Here is a 19,611-nt window from a genome sequence, read left to right on the forward strand (position 1 = left end):
GCAGTCTACGGTAGAATAGGGGGGCCTTCAAAGAGCAGCGTGCGTTGTCTGTCTGTTTTAGTGCCACCCTCGGAGAGACAGTTTTCGCTGTAAATAATGTTTCTTATCTGAACTGTCGCGAAGTAGAGAGTTCGGGGCCCGATTCCTGCCTCGATACGATCAGAAACGTTTCGAGTTTATGTCTTCGCCGACGAGGGAGCTCCTAACGCTGATTCCTGCCTCGTTTCCGTTCCTTTTGTGCACGACCCCTTTGCTCCTTGCCTCTGTTCCAGCCTAGCCGTGCGACGAAACATCGGCACGAATTAAATCGTGGAACCGCGTGTCGTCGGGTTTATTGCGTCGGTAATGGACGATCCTTTCGATATCCCCGTTTCAATATTCATGAATAAGCGTCCGTTAATTGACACCTCGAACGGTAAGTCGAGAAATTTCAGCATGATTCGTAATCAACGACGAGAAGAAGCGTTACGACGCAAACTTTGTTGCGCATCGATTCGACAAATACGCGAGTATGCTTTTAATGCATTACAAATGATCCCCGTTGCAAGGTGCAGCGAAGTAGGCACACCAGAGAGAGAGAGAGAGACGATTTTGTATTCGTCTGGACGATCGTTAAAAGTTTATCCGTCGGTGAAGCGGCACTTTAGCCTGGCGTCGAGAAATCCGCGGGAAGAATCTCTACGGTGAAGTAACGCGTTAATGCAGCAAATGCAGCGAGAGATTTAAAGAAACGACGAGGGGCCGCAAAAGATACCGACAAAAGAGCATTAAAACGTGTACCGGGCGAACGCTCCGGAGGATCGTGAAGGGAGGATAAACGGAAGGATGAAAAAAGGAAAATACGCTAATGATTGGCACAGCGAGGACGAGACTCATCGTAACGGGACCATCCGGACGAATGCCTTCCTTCAGCTCTTTTTTTCAAGAAGTCCGTTCGTTAAGAGGCGCTTTATTCGATGCGCGAGCGTCACTGTTTCGCAAACAGCTTGCTGAAAAGAGCCGGTACAAAGAGCGGTTAATTGCGCCCTTTAATCGATTCGTCGTCGCTTTGATATTTGTTTTTCAAAGGGTTTATGCGATTCGACCGATGAGTCAGATATTAATTACGGTGCGGTTCATCTTCGATTGAGCGCTGTATCGCGCAAGAATGTCGATCGTCTCGTTTCACTCTAATGACTTGCACGACAACGTTGAACTCGAGGAAATTTCATTTCTTCAACCTTCTCGATTTTGAATGCTCGTCAAGATCCTGCCAACATTATTTTCTCTCGCTGTTATCGAGTCCTAGGAGTTTGAAAAAAAAAGGGTTGACTAAGGAACACGGTGACAGTGCGAGATCGCATCTCAATCGGTCGATCGTTTGAAAGAGAAGATTTTTTTGTAGTCACATGTAGATACATAGATATCGTTGATCGGTTTAAATACATCCAGCTAATAAGCGGCATTTGAAACAAGACGAGAGACACTCGCACTGTACCCCTCTTGACGATCTCGCGATCAAGGAAATTTCGTTTGAATACACTTATCGTCGAGGTCTCCGGGCGGTGCACGGTCGTTCAGCTGCGGCATCGTTATCAACGGCGCGGAATTTCACTGGAAGACACCCCTTTTTGATTATTCATCGACGGTGGAAAAGGAGAAACCACAGGGGCCGGCTTGCCAAAATGATTTCGCCGACCAATGGGGATGGGAATGACGGTAGGCAGACAACCACGGGACACGATAAGAGAAACGACGACGAGCACGTTGGAACCGTGGCGAGGGTGGAGAAAGGATGGAGACAACGGGTACCAGCAGAGAGGGGGAAGAGGACCAAGAACGAAGTGAAATTTATTCGCGTACAAACGGATGTAAATTTATTTAAATTACGCGATTTCGAGCGGGGGTTTATTGTGGCGCGGCGCGAGCGGCTTTATTTGCTTTATCACTGCGTGGGACAAGAGATGGGCGTGGACCGCAGCCAGAGCGCGAGAAAGATTCTATTTTGCGGGAAATTAAAAACTCTCTGACGCGCGAATGCCGGACTCGACTTCCCCGTTTACATCGGCCACTGCTGGAAGTAAGCTTCGCTATTTTTTCCCTTGCACCCTCGTGTTGACCGATTATTAACGGCATATCCTAAATTTAATAATTCTATGCCCGAAGAAGAACCTTGAGACATAGGGAATGGTTTCTCAGTCACAGGATGTTGTCAGTCTTGATTTTCCCATAGATCCTTTGGGTCGATCTCGTCTTAAAAAGCCAAAGTACCGTATCGAAAATTACCGACGATCTATCACCGATCGGTGAACCGAAAAATGTGGGGATGAAGCGTTAGGAGGGCAGATCTGTCCGCTCGTAAATCTGGATTCGTTGACGTTTCGCACGTATCTCAGCGGTAATAGACACAACGGTTTCGTAACCGGTTCCAAGCACCGATTAATTTCGATTCGATCGGAACGCGTTAGAGTGGCTGGTATTTGCAGTGCTCTCATGATACATTACGCAACAGTTTTGCGACTACGTACGCGGACATTTAACATGGCCAGTGAATAATTACCTGTATCGGTCGTACGAACGGGCGCGTACCGAACCGGTGTACGTGTACGCACTTGGAACCGCTCGTTTTCTATGCATCTGCATAGTCGCGGCCTGACGACCTTAATTAGATTCGATGTAGGAGCGGCTCGTGTGTCGTCTTTAAATACTCCCGTGCATCGGTAACGAGATAAATACTCGCCGCTGCCTGTACGAGAATCCTCTTTAGAGGCCGAAGGGAGCGTTGATTATCTCGTTACTGTACCGCTGGACGAAAGTTGCGTTGCGTGGACGCTTAGAACGGTATACGAGCGATGCTCGATATTAAACATCGAAATCGTCGGGTATTAACGAACCGTTGAAACGTCGAACCACGTATCGGACGCCGTTGGATTACCCGGGAAAATGCTGCTTTTAAATATCGTGCGTGCACGGTTCAAGCGGTCGCCACCGGTTAACGAGATAAATAGTTGGTAAATAGGATAGACGGCGTATAACTCAGAGGCATCGATTAGCTTGTTACCTCGCGCAACTGAAATATCGTCTCTCGTTGGGACTTGTTGAAACGCTCTTTGCTTGCACGGGATACCGATAACCGACGATCATTGAATATTTAATAGAACGACGATGGCCGATGCGAGTGCTCGAGAAAGGTAGTCGCGTTCTGAAATCGGTCCAGTTACAGCTATCCTCTTAAAGCTATCCGCTAATTGTGAGTAACGTTAATGGATTGTTTTCTAAACTCGAAGAGCAACATCCAAAGCGTACGGAATGTTTGCGAATTAATCTGTGACGAAGGGATGCACGGTGAAAATCGGATCGCACAGTGTCAGCCGACAGGCAATTCGAAAGAGCTAAACAATGCAATGGGCGATGGGCTATCAGGATGGGCTTGCGTTCGCGGTACTTCATCTGGAGAACGAGCCAGGCTGCGAGCGATTCGATTGAATTATTTCATGCCATCGGTGCCGTCGTTCTTCGGAGCGGCGTATATCGGAAGCCACCACCGTTGAAGCAGGACGAGGATGTCGAGCGAGAATGGAAGGAGAGAAAAGCGTACGACGAAAAGGAAACGCTCGACAAGGTAGAGGAGAAGACAACGGACAAGGACGCGGAGGAATAAGAAGAATAAGAAAACGGGAGAACTATACCTCCGGCTACTGCATACGCATTTATTATAATCTACGAATTCCCGGGGAGAACGATTCTTGGACCGTTTCGGAGGGAACACCGAAGAGAGATGGATGAAAGAGCGACAAGGAGGATGGAAGAGGCGAGCGAACGATCTCTGCCGATGCGAAGAGAAAATATATCGTCGAAACAAAAGCAAGGAGAGAGGTACCTCGCAAGGTACCTCGGTTTTACGCTGGAACGAACGAGAGAGAAAAGGGTTGGAGCTGGTTCGCGGGAAAGGACGAAGGATCAAGACGGCTCGCGAAGAGGAAAGAAAGAGAAAGAAAAGAATGAGGAGAAGAAGTAGGGAAGGGATAAAAGTGGAAGAGGGACTGGGAGGTAGCTCTCGGTGGCTTGGCAGTCCTGGGCCTGGGGTAACCTCAATTTTTGAGCATAACTCATGTGCGAGCGAGCTGCGCTTAAATCTTCTGTCCGAATAATAAGAGGAGCGCATTTACTTTGGGGCTACTGCGGTGACAAGCTATCCGAAGCCCGTCCACGCATCGGCGACCTACGCTGCCCAAGGATCCGCAAGGAGCTGGAAGATAGAGAAGGAACGAGGATGGCTGCGGGGAAAAGGAGGTAGCGCGTATTCCTGTTTGGCAAGGCCGAAAGAATCGTTATTCTCTGCTGGCACAGGTTGGCCGGCGAACTGTCTTATACCTTATAGTCCTTTGATTTCACCGATCCCGCGGACAGTCCGGCTGCTAGCTCGTTCGCTGCTTTCCGGCTCGTCTCTTCCTCTCGCAAGATCCTCTAAACAACACTGTTGCGTGAATTCGAGGATGGCTGCCCAGGTAGATGGTCCACGTTCTTACGTTTAAAGATTTCACGAGTACAATGCGCCATTCCTGCTGGTAACCTTCGTCCACCTGCTCAATCGCGAGCCCCGAAAGTACCATCCCACGAATGCTTCCTGGACCGTCCTCGTTCGGCGTCTATACGTCTTCATGGAAGCGTGATTAACGGACGGAATATATAGATGGTAAAAATCCGCGCGAGAATTCCGAGCGCATACCAAGCGCCCAATACCGCGGGACGATTCCTCAGGATCGAGAAGAACACGCACGCGTCGCCGGGCAGACGGAAAAGGGGATGACGATGGATCGACCGGAATCCGCAAAGTTCCGCGAATCGGATGGACGCGTCGAATCATTTAGCGGACTGTTCCACACGGCACGTTCGCTCGATCGAACCGTACGAGGATCAACAAAATTCCGCAATAGGAGGAGAGATGCGACAAGAAGCTCGCGCGTAACCGGCCTGCCTTTTAATCGTCCTCGAGAACGAAGGAATGCCGGATTAATGAGTCTGCTAACTCCTGCGATACACGTCCGCGGACTGGCCGAACGTGTCGACAACGAGCAACAACGTGGCGGATGAAAAAAACGAGGAACAACAGAGAAAATTGTGTGGAACATGGTCGAGCGACATCAATCGCCACGTTGAAGTTTTAATCGTCTTGCCTCTGATAAAGAACGTTCTTCGTGGTCACGTGCTGTTTGTTAGCTCTCTCCCTCGTCCAGGTGGTCGAGGTTAAAGCTGAAGTTACACAAAGTTGCGGTGTAAGCGGTGTAAGCAAGCTGACTTCTATTTGTTGTTGCTAACAAGGTTAACTAGCGCTGCTAGTACCGTGTGGAATAATTAATAATAATTTTTGATCCTAATTACTGTAGGTTTATGATTAAAAGATAGATCGATGTGTTAATTCAGAATCGTTATAGATTCTAGTTAGAAAGCTCAGACACGGAGACGGCTGGGATCTAAAGAGACGCTAGTAGGAAAGTTTTTGATGTTTTGGACAGCTCGTATTAGATCAACGGGAACTTTCACCGATCGCTAACTCGCGTTGAGGAACAACGAGGAGAAAAAGAACAGACCCTTAGCGGATAGTTAGACTTTATAAATATCATCCGGGTAATGGTTTTACTGACTCTTCCGGAACTTCCGTAATTAGTTGGAGCATAGTTTAGTAACCTGTCTGCCCACCTTTTTCCTTCCCTTCTCGCTTCTGTTGCTTACAAGATTTCGCTTTACCGAAACCTACCTAGAATCCTGTTCCCTGTTCAAATGTCTTCACCAACTACCATCAGCAGTATTCAATTTTTATTTAATTCCACCTTATTTTTGATATCGCAGGTTTATTTGTCCATCTTTCGTTTTTAATAATTTCCTTAGATGACTAGATTTTGAATCGCAAATAGTCTGCCGAATGTCTTGGCTGTTAATGAAATTTCAGTGGTCGACGAGCACGCATGTTACGCCCGTCTAATTAACCCCAATTAGTTACAATCGCTGGGTAAATTATCTGTGTCATGTTAATACCATCTTCCGTGGCATCCGTGGAAACTCCATGGTAAATCGATCCCGCGAAACCGCCTTTCAACAGTCAATTAGTTGTTGCGATACAGAGTCAAACCGCACGACGGGATATCGGTTGCAATAGTCGCGCTAATTATACGCCGCGTTTCCAACTTACGATTGAGTTTCGGCCAGCAATCTCAGTTTTGATCTGCGGAACGTCCGCTTTCCAACCGACTTAGCCAAAGTGTTGCCTCCATCCTGGCATTGGTACCAACTACGAGAAGAGAACGGTCCGCGTGATGCTCGATTTAATCCTCTCTCTTCCCCCTTCAAGATCTGTCCTCCCTCGTTTCGCGATTCTGAGTTTCTCATAGATCGAAATGCAAACATAAATCCCCGCAGGAGTTAGATGTCTTTGAACGGCGACACTTTGTACCGTCAGACTAGAGAAATTGATCAAAACGTAATTCATTTTGTAAGAATCTCTGCATTTATTCATGGTACTTCTTTCTATTTAATCATTGTACTAAAGAATTCATATGTAAGGTTTAATTTGACCTGTCAAATTAAAAATTGAATCGCGGAGTATATATATATTACTGATAGATGTCAGTCCCTATGATTAAACATTTCTACGTACTGCAAATTGGATGAGTTTAATACTTCATCGTTGAAGACTATTCACAGAATTGAAAAATCTCGGCTGATTAAATATTGAATATATAAAAGGTGCATCTCTAATTAAAAAACAAGATGATTGAATAAAATGATTGAATAAACGATACGTATGATATCAGACACAGAATAACGCGAATAACATATTCATTAAATTTCGATATCTCGCCCATCGAACATTCGCGACAAAACGAAATAATCCCTGTCGCGTTCATGTTAATCGACAGACCGGACAGAACATGTTTTTACGTGGATAGCAAGGATCAGGACTTATCTTCGATCTACGCGCGACCTAGGAAGAGAGAAATAGTTTATCGATCGGCATATCAATAACGATCCCATTTACCAGTCTCGTACTCTCCGGCATCACGATGTGTTTCGTTCGTTCGAACAGGATGCACGATAATTTCCTCGTGTTACGTGACGCGATCCCGATTCATTGATTCGCGCGATCGCCATCTCGCATCTCGCGAGAGGTGCAAGCCTGTGTGCACGTCTGGTACACGCAGAAATATGTAATACGAGGGGAGACGGGCGCGTAACTTAGTGTCGAGCAGATCGATTGGATACGATCGTCGGTCTCGATAACTTATGATTGATAAATCGATTCAATCGCTAACGCGCACCGTGCCGTCCAGCAGAGAACGGTTACTAGCTCTCTTCGACGTGTTATTAGGAACGTCCCAACGCGCGTCACACGAGAACGTCAATTATCCGACTACCAACCGAGCTCTGCTGAGCGATTGCACTCCTACCGCTACCTGTTAATTTATTGCAATAACGAAAATTCGTGCGGCCGGTAGAGATATCGAAGGACGTCCGGTTTCGAAGACTTTGATCGTCGTGATTGCCGTTTCGGGTACGAAAATTGGGAGGAGCATATTTTGCGATAATCTGTATCAAGGAAATGAAGTTAAAAATAGGAAGACGACAGCAAAGGATGAGCAGACGGAAATAGGTGTCTGCCGAAAGATCAGGAGACGAAATCGGTGGATTACGATCGAATCACCCAGCTGTACCAACCCGTCTTTAGTTGTTATACGACGACGGGGTCGGATCACGTGGAATCTCGGGATATTTTACGAGCAGCCGAGTCGTGACGTCGAGTGCAGCCACGTTGCAACAGAAAATCGTCAAGACCTCTAAAATTGAAGCCATAAAAAGCATCGAAGGAACGACAGCTTTACCGCTTCGTGCTACTCTTTACATTGCCACCTACCGATCGCGATTCCGAGCCGAATGATGAACATTACAAGAACACGCAACGAAGGAACACGTAATCCGCCGTCGAGCCTAATCGAACGGGTTAACATCGAGAAAATAGAAACTGCCAAACAGACTGTGAATTCGTATAAGGCATGGTTAAATAATGGACCATTTTTTATCCGAAGGCGTCTCGGCTTCGTATTCTCGCGTCAACAGAATCATCAGAGAGGTTCGATAGAGCGTAAGAAGTGGACGGATGCAAAAGAACGAGCGAGGGACAAAAGAGTGGAGCAATCGAAAAAGCCGAGGGCCCTATCCGTTCGGTACCACCGAAACGGGGTACCACAACAACGCACGCTCCTTGTGTATCGCTCCGCGGGCGGCTGGTCGCAGACATGGGCGCTACAAATGGGCGGGCCAGCCCGTGGTGCCCTCGGGTCACGAAGAGGAAACGCACGGCCCTGCCAGCCACATTCGGCTGCGAGTGGAAGCAAGACGAACGCTCTGGGACGAGTAGACAGGTGAGAGAAGGTGAAACGGCCGGACGAGTAAGCTGGGGAAGGGAATCGGGCCCAGACGGTAGGAGGGGATGATAGGACCCGAAGAGGAACAGAGAGAAGAGGAGACGATTGTCTGGGTCGAGGAGGAAGGGAAAGATGGCTCGAAAGGTGGTAGGGAGAGAGAAGGGCCTCGAGGTAAAGAGGGCCCTATCAAGGTGAACCACTTACACTTTACCGACTGGATTACACTAAGCGATCGAACTCGGGCTTGGAACGCAGAGGAAGGGTCGCTCGCATTGCGTGCGATCTCTGTTGAAATCGTAGCAGTAACGGGCATCTTTTCACCTGACAGTAAATCACGACATACTAATCTAATTTTTTAAATTGTTACATCGTACCAAAGGTACCTACTTCGCAATTGTTCACGCCCAATGCTTCGCCGATAGGGAATAACATAGTTTACTGTTTAATCTGGCGCGCTCTTTTACGCGCGTCGGTTTTATGGAAACTTATGCGAAACGATCGAAACCGAGACTATCGGAGGATTCGAGCCGGAGTTACGCGTGCTGCATACTGGAGCTTTATTATGCATAACTTTACGAGCAGAGAGTTTATTCGGACCTCCGCTTCGTTACCGCGAGGAATAGGAATAAACGCACTGGAATCTGCAGGATTTTACGGTCACTCTTTGCACAGCAGTCAGCTGTTCCCTTCATGTTGCTGCGTTGAGAATTTCTGAATGGAATCTGGCTTCTCTTTACTGCAGAACGTTTTAATTCTATCTTTCCCTCCCTGAAATAAGGGATTTGCAATCGTTCGGTATCTTCTTCAGAAATAATGAAGCGACAAGTACGGATCAATTTCAGAGGATCAAGTTTGAAAATATTTATTTCTCACTTCTATACTTAAGCAACATTGTATTATATTACGTGCATTCAGTTTCACCAGGAAGCGTTATATAACGCGTTTTCAAATGCTTTCACCTATGAAATTAATTCGATGGGTCACGGACCTGTGCAGATAAATTTGCAGAACGGCTGGCTTAAGCGTTCGAATGAAAGACGAGGCAGTCATATCGTTCTCAACTCTCTTCGAACTTGGAAATGTTTGAAAAGCTTTAAAACTTCAATATTTCAAGAACCTTGGGAGCATAGAATCTCGTGACTTCTGAAATTGAACTAATATATCATCCACTTAACACAGAGGTTTCAAAGCACCCCCGGATTCAAGGAACCCTGAAAATCATCAAAAATTTTTGTCATATGTTCCAAGCGTTTCATGTCCGCGAGAATCTGGGTTAGAGATGACTCTCGCAGCGTCAAATCGCGAAAAACTAGGTGGAGAACGGTAAAATTAACCAAGAACACGGTTTCTTCGAGACCAAGTGTCTCGTAGGCGTGACTTTGAAAATTCGCTCGAAACGTTCACGCCTATCTCAGTCGCAGATATCTGAAATTCCATAAAGAAAGTACCGCTGATTTATTGCACGGCGGGTCAATTGAAAACACCTGCAATTCCAGCGGTTCCCGCATTGCGGTTTCGCAATCGATCCGTCGGCTTCGATTAATATGGCCTTACACGATTAGTAGGTTGCGCGAAGTTTATTACCTGGCCGCGATGGAAAAATTACGACACGAGAAACCCCTGGGCCTTTAATAAATTCCTGAATTCGAGAAATCATCTCTTATCGGAATGCAACGTGACCCAATAATCAAACAGTCAGCACTTTTCATTCGCGAAATTATTTTCCACGTTCATTTATTCATAAATAAACGAAGACAATTAATTATCCTTCAAGCAATGTAAGGAATTTTTACAACGCGCCTTCTCTTTAACGTTGCACTTTGTAAGATATAAAAATATCGTTGCACGAAAGATCGTGGCGCCTGGAGTCCGGACAAATTTCAGGGTTCGCGAAATCGTCCGCGGTATTACTTGAAAAAAAAAAAAGAGAGAATCTTCCTTCGCACCGTTGAAAAGCAAAGGCTTTATGAACGCGGCGTCGTGTGTGCCGTCGTAACTTTCTCGAGCTGATGCAGGCAGGTAAGAGATACACGGTAAAAGAGGAGGAGAGAGACGCGTTGTACGCGTGAACGAGCGAAAAGAGGGTTTTCGAGAGGAAGACAGAGGACGTGAAATGTCGTGCGCGCACGCCCGCTCGTAATTGCAGTTTGCGTTTCTCACGCGAGGATCTTCGACGTGATCTTCGGCTCCGCAGGAAGGTAGAGCCGGCAAGATGCCGCCGTAATTTCTGATGCGCGATAAAATGGTTCGATTCGTGTCGTCAGGAATGAAACGTGATCGTTCGTAGGGATTTTGACAGGATCGAACTTTTCATTCGCTCGGGTATCGCATTCCCCGTTGCTTCTATTGTTCTTAAATGGTACTCGAAATTGGAACAAATCGTATTTACTCTTTTACCACGATCGCAATAAAATTTTATATCATTTTTTAACATTTCACAGTTAAAAGGATTTACATTTAAGAGACGATTAAAACTGTGAATGATGTGCGAATACAATCGGATTAGACACGAATTAAAATTTCCATCACGCAAGTCCTCTGATCTCGCATACCAGCCGTTTACGAGCAAATTGTCGTCCTATCGAATTCGAGCGGCCTTCGCAGTCACTTCGAGTCAGCCATCAAAAGCTTTATCGCAAGCATTAAAAGAAGAGAAGAAAGAGGCGGCGTTGCGCAAAAATCACCGACGTATTAGCGCGATTACGTAGCCGTGGGGGTCGTTTAATTACCGATAATAACAGTAAAAACGACGTTCGTAGTTGTCGAGCAAGAGCATTATCCCCGTCATACGTTGCTTTACGGCACGAAGCATTGTACGCGACAGTCGTTTCTCGAACCAGCCACGAAAAGAGGAAATATTTGCGGTGTTTCCAGAACTGCCGTTGCCACGACAATTTCGCTCGTTGACGCGATCGTTTCCGACGCGTTATCAACTGTCGGCCACCTTTGGCAATCGTGCACACCTTCTAGGACATCGAATGTTTTCGGCGATCGAACATTCCCGCCGCGAGAACGCGCGAACCGCGTACTTTGATTTTATCGCTGGAATTCGAAACGAGGTTCCTCGTAATCCGCGAGTTCGTGACAGTTTCACGCATACCCCCGGTGAATGTTTAAAATCGTGGCATACCGAGAAATCGGTACTGAGTGAAACAGAGGAAGAAACATTAGCCCTAAGGTCACTAAGCCCTAATTCGTCTCTTTCTGAATAACTATTACAGCTGTGCTATAACCATTGCATTTATTAATAATTACATACACTGCAATTTTATTCAAAATAGAATATAGAATTTTAGTTATTCGAAAAGAGAAAAATTATCATTAAAAAAAAAAAAAAAAAATTTTTCGCAACCAAGGATTTGAACCGAGGACCTTCAGATTGCCAGTCATGGATCCGCTCCCTGGTTAAACACATGACTCGCAATCTAAAGGTCATCGGTTCAAATCCTTGGTTCCGAAAAAAAATTTTTTTTTTTATGATAATTTTTATGTAATAGTTATTGAAAAAGAGACAAATTATCATTAAAAAAAAAAACAATGTTGGGAACCAAGAATTTGAACCGTGGATCTCTAGATTGCGAGTTGTATGAGTGAGTTTGTCATACTTCGGAATGATTGTTAATATCTTTTAAACAATTAGCCGTCTGCCCCCAAAAGGGGATACAGGCGTGTTCAGCTCGACGAGCTCTACAAGCTGGCAAAGTTTCATTAATAAGTGAGTGTAACACTTGGGTAGTTCCCCTTGTGAGATTGATCGGTCGATCCTATTCAACGTTCTTCTCAAGGCAGCTACATGGTCAGGATTTCCGTTCACCGGATTGCATTTTCAATTTACAGAGGCGCGCGATAATGTCTCGGGCGGGAAAAAGAGAGAGAACAGGGCGAATAAGTGGAAACGGGGGTCGCGGATCAGCCAAGGCGTTCGGCACAATTTCACAAGGACAATCGGGCTGATCGAGATAATCAGCAAGCGTGCCAATCAACCGATCCCGTCCAATGGCATAGACATATTGTTTCTGGTGTAGGTTGAACGGCACGGAATTATGATCCGTATTTATGCGAGATCGTTATCCACGGCCGCGGAAACGTTTCTCTCTGCCAGGCATCAGATAACGCGTATTGTTCTCACGAAAGTAGGTTATATCGGGGAATAAAACCGACTCATTTCCAGACGACGTTTACGAGCACCAGCGACTTATACTCCCCCATTGCCACTTTTACGATTTATTCAGCTTTAAATACCCTTCGACTGTGTGCCAGCTTCGAATTTCACCCGACTCAACTTGTTCGATCGACGCGTACTACGAGCGTTCGCATTTTAAAGATTTCACTGCGATCCCTGTGTACCCGGGACGAATGATTAATTTCCCCGCCCACCTTTGCTTCACGCGTCGCTCGATTAATCGTGGAAAGTCACGCGCGTTCGAATACTTCCGGTGAAATTTCTAACCTTTCCCCCGACATCATCGTTGTGTATCTCTTACTCGATACTCTGCGTTAGATGGAGATCGTTTCTCTTCTGAGATATCCTAAGGTAAATTTGCTTAATTTTTGCCTGCACTATCGGTGATTATAAGAGAATATACTTGAAATAAATATCAAACGAAACAAGAATATTTATCGTCATCATGCACCGTGTTGGTGTCTTTAAAATCCAAGAATATTTTTGTACCGCTATGAATAATTAAATCTCCTCTCACCCCCTACGCGGCTCGATTAATCGAGGAAAGTCACGCGCAGCAAAATTTTCCCCTAGAGATTTCCTATCGCTGAAACGATAATATGAGCAAACACGTCGAGCGGAATTACGTGTCTCGGTGTGACTAGGAGTATATACAGAAAATCGGCGACCAATTTTCCAGGACGATCGATTCGCCGCGAATTACCGCCAGGATCCTACGATAAATTACGTTTGCCATGTGAAATCGAGATGCCAGCCAGCTAGTATACACCGCGAACACCTAGTTACCGAGCTCGTTCGACGTTATTCTTCAGGCCACGATAGAAGCGTATCGACGCGTGTTGCACTCTTGAAGCAGAGTTTACGCACGCTGCGTCGCGTTTCAATGTACGCGCACGTGCGACACGCGTGCTCGCACGAGTTGCCATCGCGAATACAGTTCGAAGAGCTTGCAAACGATTCGCTTGCATCTCGTTCATCGACGAATAAAGGATCGTTTTTGAGGGGTGTTTAACACGGGGTGCGTTTCGAGCATCGAAAACATTGCCTTTGCAGTTTCGTGCTTGGTAAACGTTCTCGTTGTTTGCTTTAGAAACGAAATTACCTTAGGTAAGGGTAGCAAGGAGAATAAAAGAAATGGGGTAATAGGAGTCAGTATGTTATTTGCAACATTGTAAATTGGGCAAAGAATAAGTTTTCTGTATACTATGCAGTTTCATTCAGCTCTATTTATTTTGCACTACATTGTACAATCCAATTGATGCACAAAGTCCATCAAATTCGCTTGAATTAAAATAAAATGAAAAATTATAACGAATGAAAGTTACAGGGGAGCAGGTTTGATTAACTGGCGATCGAGCGTAAAGAATAAACGTGCAAATGTAAAACGTAACAATGTTCCGGATAAAAGTTTGTTATATTTTCCATTTCCAACATTTACCTACGTGCAACGTTTAAACTTCATTACATCCCACTGTTTTCGGTACACAACAATCGTTGGCTTACAAAAATATCGGGTAAGCCCGGGTTCGGCCTCGCGCACCTGTCAAACGAACGTTTAATTTGCTCGTACAATTAACATTCGCGGATCGTTGAACGCGCATTGCAAATCGTCGAATCGCGTTACGTCGGCACATTGCATTGAACCAGCCCTAATGCGCTTCCAAGTCGTTTGATCATATCCAAGCGTGGTCTTTAACAGATGACAAACGTTGAACGGACAATGAAACGAGCTGTTGCGAGCAACGTGCGTTTATTAAAAAAAAAAGACCACCACCGGCGCGTTTGTACGCGGCATTAAACTCATTGAAGCTTCGCTCGAAACAAATGTTATGACAATCAAGAACCGTGAATCGCAGCCGCGATAAATAATCGCGTTTCCACGGCGTTTAATAACGAATGCCTCGCGCCACAAGGTAGATTAATCGGCCAGCTTTATCCAGCGATCGCTACAATACACCGAGATTCCGGCGCGATTTAATTAATCGATTGACTCGCGAAGCGAATCGCGTAATTTCGAGCGATCAATTTCCTTAAAGTGGCCGCTGTAAAACGCACACCACGATCGGTCACCTTGCGCCGTGCCGTGCCCGTTCACCCAATCAATGATAATTCACGCATGATTATTCATTTGTATGTACGACGAGAACGATTTTCAGTAGAATTAAAAGTCCTTGCCCTTGCCACGTGAAATGGGCCGGCTCGAACCTCTTCGAACCACCCCTTCGCCCTATGTTATATATCAAACTAATAATCTATGGTTAGAACGGAAGGCATTAAAAGACAAAGTAGAATGCAGAGGACACGGGCGACGCGGCTCCGACTAGGGTGGCGAATTACAGGCATTATTTATGGCCAGGCGAAAGTACAGCGAAAAATAGCGACGACAGAGAGAGAGAAAGACGCGAAGGGATCTCGAGAGCGGACCTTTTTCCTGCCACGTGGCACAGACGTGTTTGTAAATTGCTTCCGATATGGACGAACGAGTGGAACGCGTGCTCGCCTAGTCTGCGCTGGATTTACGACAGTTCGCCTCCGCTTTACCTTTTTACCCTCCCGTTTTACATCCTTCTACTTCTTCGTTTTCTTCCGCGCGCTGCCGAGATTTCCGCTGAATCGTTTCCATCCTGCCACGACAATGAAGCAAAGCCTACAATTTACATTTCTCCGAATTCCTCGAAGGAAAACAAGGTATTAGCAGAGTAAAAAAAAAGAAACAATTTGCGTGGAACCGGATGCAATAAATCGCAGAGGGCTGACTTCCAGTGTCACGTAAGAGTATGACATGAAATTGCATGAGAAATGTCTGAAAACAAATATCGCAGGGTCGCGAGAGAAAATTTACCCTTATGGAAAACAGCGCGATGGGAATAACGAGGCCGGAAGCGATCGAAGAAATATTTATTTCACTCGACTCTTTTGACCCCTTTTTTTCGTCCCCCCAGCCACGTGGAGGGAACACGCGTGGTAAATCGCTTCCTATACGCGCGACGGCTAAAGTGACACGCGCGCGTGCCCGGCTGTTTCGAATTTACGACGACTCTTCTGCCTTTCGCCCTTGTGCTTTTTCATTCCACGCTTCCGCGGCTCGATGCCACTTGTTTCACAAACGAGCACCGTGAAACGGCTTCTGTTCCTCTGGCCGCCTGTCCCCCGTGTGTACAACGTTTCTCCACTTAGCGTCCCAACGACATCGCCGCCGTTTTCTACCACGCGTGTCTCTGCCATTTCTCCATCCACCCCATCGCGGCTGTAGAGGTTTGTTTTGTTTCACGAAACGCGCCGCGGTGCTGGCTGTTGTGCGGCGATGCCGGCTATTAAAACATCTCGTTGCATGGAAATTTCGGTGACTGGCCTGATACGTGTCTCCTCGCTGAGCTAAACACCGTGACATGAGTTCTGTTTTGTCATCGCCGAGGGAAACAATACACAGATTCCACTCGCTATTCTAACTCACGCTAGCCAGCTAATTACTATACTTATTCTTTTGCGCTACCGTTACGCGTGTCCTTTGCGGCGAACACGCGAAGAATATTTATGTAATTTATGAGCCAGTCGCCTCTGCGAATGGAAATTCTTCTTGCGATTCATAAGACTAATGGTAGATACAGGAATTTTTAAATTTGAAATATTTTCTTGAACGATGAAAAGTACGTGAAATACAATATTCAGCCGGAATTCCACTGTAGGGATAACAAAATCAGATAACAGGGTAGTACAACGTCGAATTGGAGCAGTGGTCGCGACGTCGAGGGTCGAGCTTCGGTGGCGGGCCGGAATAATTTCTATTTCGATCATTAGAAGACAAAACGTGTCCACGTGTGTTCCGCGATAGTATCGGGACAACAAGGCCAGCAAGGGAGCGGAACAGTGTGTTGGCCGTGTAAACGGTAGACGAGCAGAGGAGTCCAGTCTCGGAGGAAAGGCAGTGGACCAGTGGGGCAGGTTTCCTTGGAGAAATCTCTGAGCAGAGTACAAGAGGCGAAAGAAAGACAGTAAAAGAGAGAAGGATCGTGTGGATGAGAGGAAGAAGAACAAAGAGAAGCAGGAGGATCGAGAGTTATTACGGACAGAGGTTACGTGGTTGTTGGTGCGCTCGTAACTGCAGAATATCTCGTGTGTTTCGTCGAGTTTCGAGGTGGAAACAGGAAATTCTTGAATCCGTTCGCCAGGCCTGTAGGTAGGCCTTTTATTCCATCGTGGATTTGTACGAGAAGATAAAAGATTAACAAATTTGTAAGTCCCTATTTAATCAATTTAGCGAAACAAGAATGGGGAATCTCAAGTCCTACAGTCGAAAGCCCAAGTACTTGGACTAAGAATTGATGAAGGCAATAAAATATTCGCAAACCAGTGTGAATTCGTTTGCCAGTGAATACGTACCTTAAAACTAATATTTACTTTACGATTGATCTTTTTCCTAGTTTGCTCGCTCGTTCTTTGTTACATTGTCTTTTCTATTATAGTCACGATTAATGACCTTAATCGTTCGATGTCGCTGCGGGATACTTTATATCGTGTCGTGATCGGTCGGATCAGGTAGCATCGATATTCCCTTCCGTCTATGGAACCGCTAGATGGATACAGATAAATGATGTTGCTGAGAAACGATTTGATCAGCGAGCGTCGATGATTTATTGGTAAAAGAAGGAACATTAATATAACACATGGGAACAATCGGTTTTAGCGTGTAACGCTTACGCAATGAAATTTGTAAGGAAACGAGTAACAGTTGATGGTGTTCTTTATTAATTCATCGTGTACAACTGTTTCCTTTTTGATATTCAAGGAACAGTATGAATTAATTGGATACAAAAATCTTTCGGGTGACTTGGGAAACGTAGAATCACCAAACATCATATGTTTCTTGTTCCTTTTACAGGGATGTTGGCGAAGTGGTGACGTCAAACTGAGAGGATCTCGACCAGGAATACCGAAGATAGCAGGAGGCTTGGATCGCAGCCACAAGGTAGGAATCTCTTGTCAGTAACGCTAGATTCCAGTACACTGAACATTCGTACATATATTATGATTGCCGTGTCGATACCTGCCGCCGGATTTGTTCGCGTCAGACGGGAACTCCGGCAAACAGACCATGAAAATGAGTTTCTAAAATTCACTCGCCCGTTCCTCTGACTAACTCCACGTGTAGCATTCCCCGTCCGTAAACGCTCACCTTACAAAAGTTAAGATCTCGAATCTCCGTGTTACCCGGAGATAAACACGTCACGCCGTAAAATCTCTTGGCAACGCAGCCAACATCCGCGTGAGGAGTCCCGAAAGCATCCTGGTCCCCGCTATTAGCAACAATTACAACCAGTTTGTTAATCGTCCCGCGTTCCCAAGCGAGATTATCAGTCGTAACATCGCGGCTGCTTCCTCGCGAGCAACGTCCTACACCGCGATCCTCCTTTTTTCAACTTTTAATACATCCTCCGCCGTGGTCGTGTCCCTTTCCAGCCTGTCTCTCCGGTCGAGCGTTCATTCGGATATTGCCGAATATTTCGGTCGGATAAGGCAGGGGTCGGCTCCGTGGCGCTTTGTCCGGCTCGCACAATGGTGCACGGCGGGGGAATAATAAGAAACCGCTGGTTTCTCGATCGAAACGGTAAAAGGGACGAGGAGAGCACCAGCAGTCTGGCATGGGCCTCGTGTATGGATAGAGAAAGACGAGAGGTATTCGGGAGACAAAAGATAAACTCGACCGACTCGAAGATACGATCCGCTAAATCCACATTTGTATATTCCTCCTACCAACCGGCCGGCACATCCGCTCGTTTCTTTCCATCCTTCCCTGCGGTTGCTTCCTTGTGTCGTTGACGAGTACCTACTCCGAGTAGCTGCCTCCGTGTCCCACGTACTTGCAATGAAAGAAGAAACAGGTGTTTCTTAAGTACCATGTACATTTTTGAATTTTGTAAGACAGCAAATGGAAAGTTTAAATTGCGAAATGGAGGGTGACGGGAGTATCAATTCACAGTGACAGTGAAAAATTCGCATTTCAATGCTGTTGCGAGTATTTCGCGTTGTTCCGTGGCATTCTTTACCCGAGACAGGCGAAATTTGCCTGTCATTTCGAATAACTATTTACAACTGGCTGGAGAGATCGAGTCGGATTCTTGCATACGGGAGAATACGAATGGTCAACGCGGTCCTCAGGAGGAGTCCTGCTAGAAGGGGCAGCGTTTCGCCTGCAGGGCGGTCCGGCCTCATTAAACGTTGCCACGGGACCATGCGGGATCCTGGGTTGCCCGTTTCGCCGCACGCGATCGTCCGCAGAGATCTCTGTCATTCGACGGAATGACTTTTCTTCTGCGGCTACCGTCGACGAGACGACGTCACGGTGCTTTTTGGAGAACACCAAAATCGGCGTCACGCCGAGTGGAATTGATGCGAGAGAGTACACGCCATGGTTAACGAACTAATTAACGGCGATACGGCCAAATGAAAAACGTCGCGTCGCGGAAATTCGTTGTCGCGTTTTGACCCGGCGAATTTGTTCCGCGCTTCGCACCTCGCCCCCTCTCTATATATTCGGCACGATATGATTTCCGCGTTTATGAGTTGACGACGCGACGATGATCGAACCGATTTAATCGGCCCCGTTGTTCCGCGCCGGGCTTCGTTATTGAACGATAATTAGTTTTCGTTCGCGCGATTCGCGAAATCATTTAACGAGGCCCTCGTCGACGTTTCGGTGTAAATATAGAAGCATCCTATTGAAATCTTTACCTCGTAATGCTGTTAAAAATGTTATTAATTAATCAATAGTAGGTAGTCAATAGTTTATGAACTATCGAGATTTTACTTCGCTGTTAGAATCAATTTCGGAAGCAATGAAGTTTCCAACGGTCCGCTAACAACCAAGGCACTCAGCTTTCCGTCAGATCAGCCAGAAATCGGGCTCAATTTACAGTTTCGGATGAAGAAGCTGTCAATCAATTATTAATCGAATTCCAGCGTGAACGGTAAATATCAGAAGCAGGTGAAGTCTATCGAGTGCGGAGATTCTAACATCCAGCACTTCGAAAG

At 46.2% G+C, this 19,611-nt stretch overlaps 1 protein-coding gene across 3 annotated transcripts in view; it reads left to right on the plus strand.

The window, feature by feature from the left end:
* The window catches only part of LOC117601228 (uncharacterized), a 177,464-nt gene that overhangs the window by 39,130 nt on the left and 118,723 nt on the right, over positions 1–19,611 (plus strand). For all 3 annotated transcript variants that reach the window (XM_076692824.1, XM_076692825.1, XM_034317748.2), the window contains exon 3: positions 17,462–17,548. In XM_076692824.1, the coding sequence (XP_076548939.1) occupies positions 17,462–17,548 (87 nt within the window). The remainder of the gene's footprint in view (positions 1–17,461; positions 17,549–19,611) is intronic.

The sequence above is a fragment of the Osmia lignaria genome, chromosome 16 (assembly GCF_051020975.1).
Source record: "Osmia lignaria lignaria isolate PbOS001 chromosome 16, iyOsmLign1, whole genome shotgun sequence".
NCBI lineage: Eukaryota > Metazoa > Arthropoda > Insecta > Hymenoptera > Megachilidae > Osmia > Osmia lignaria.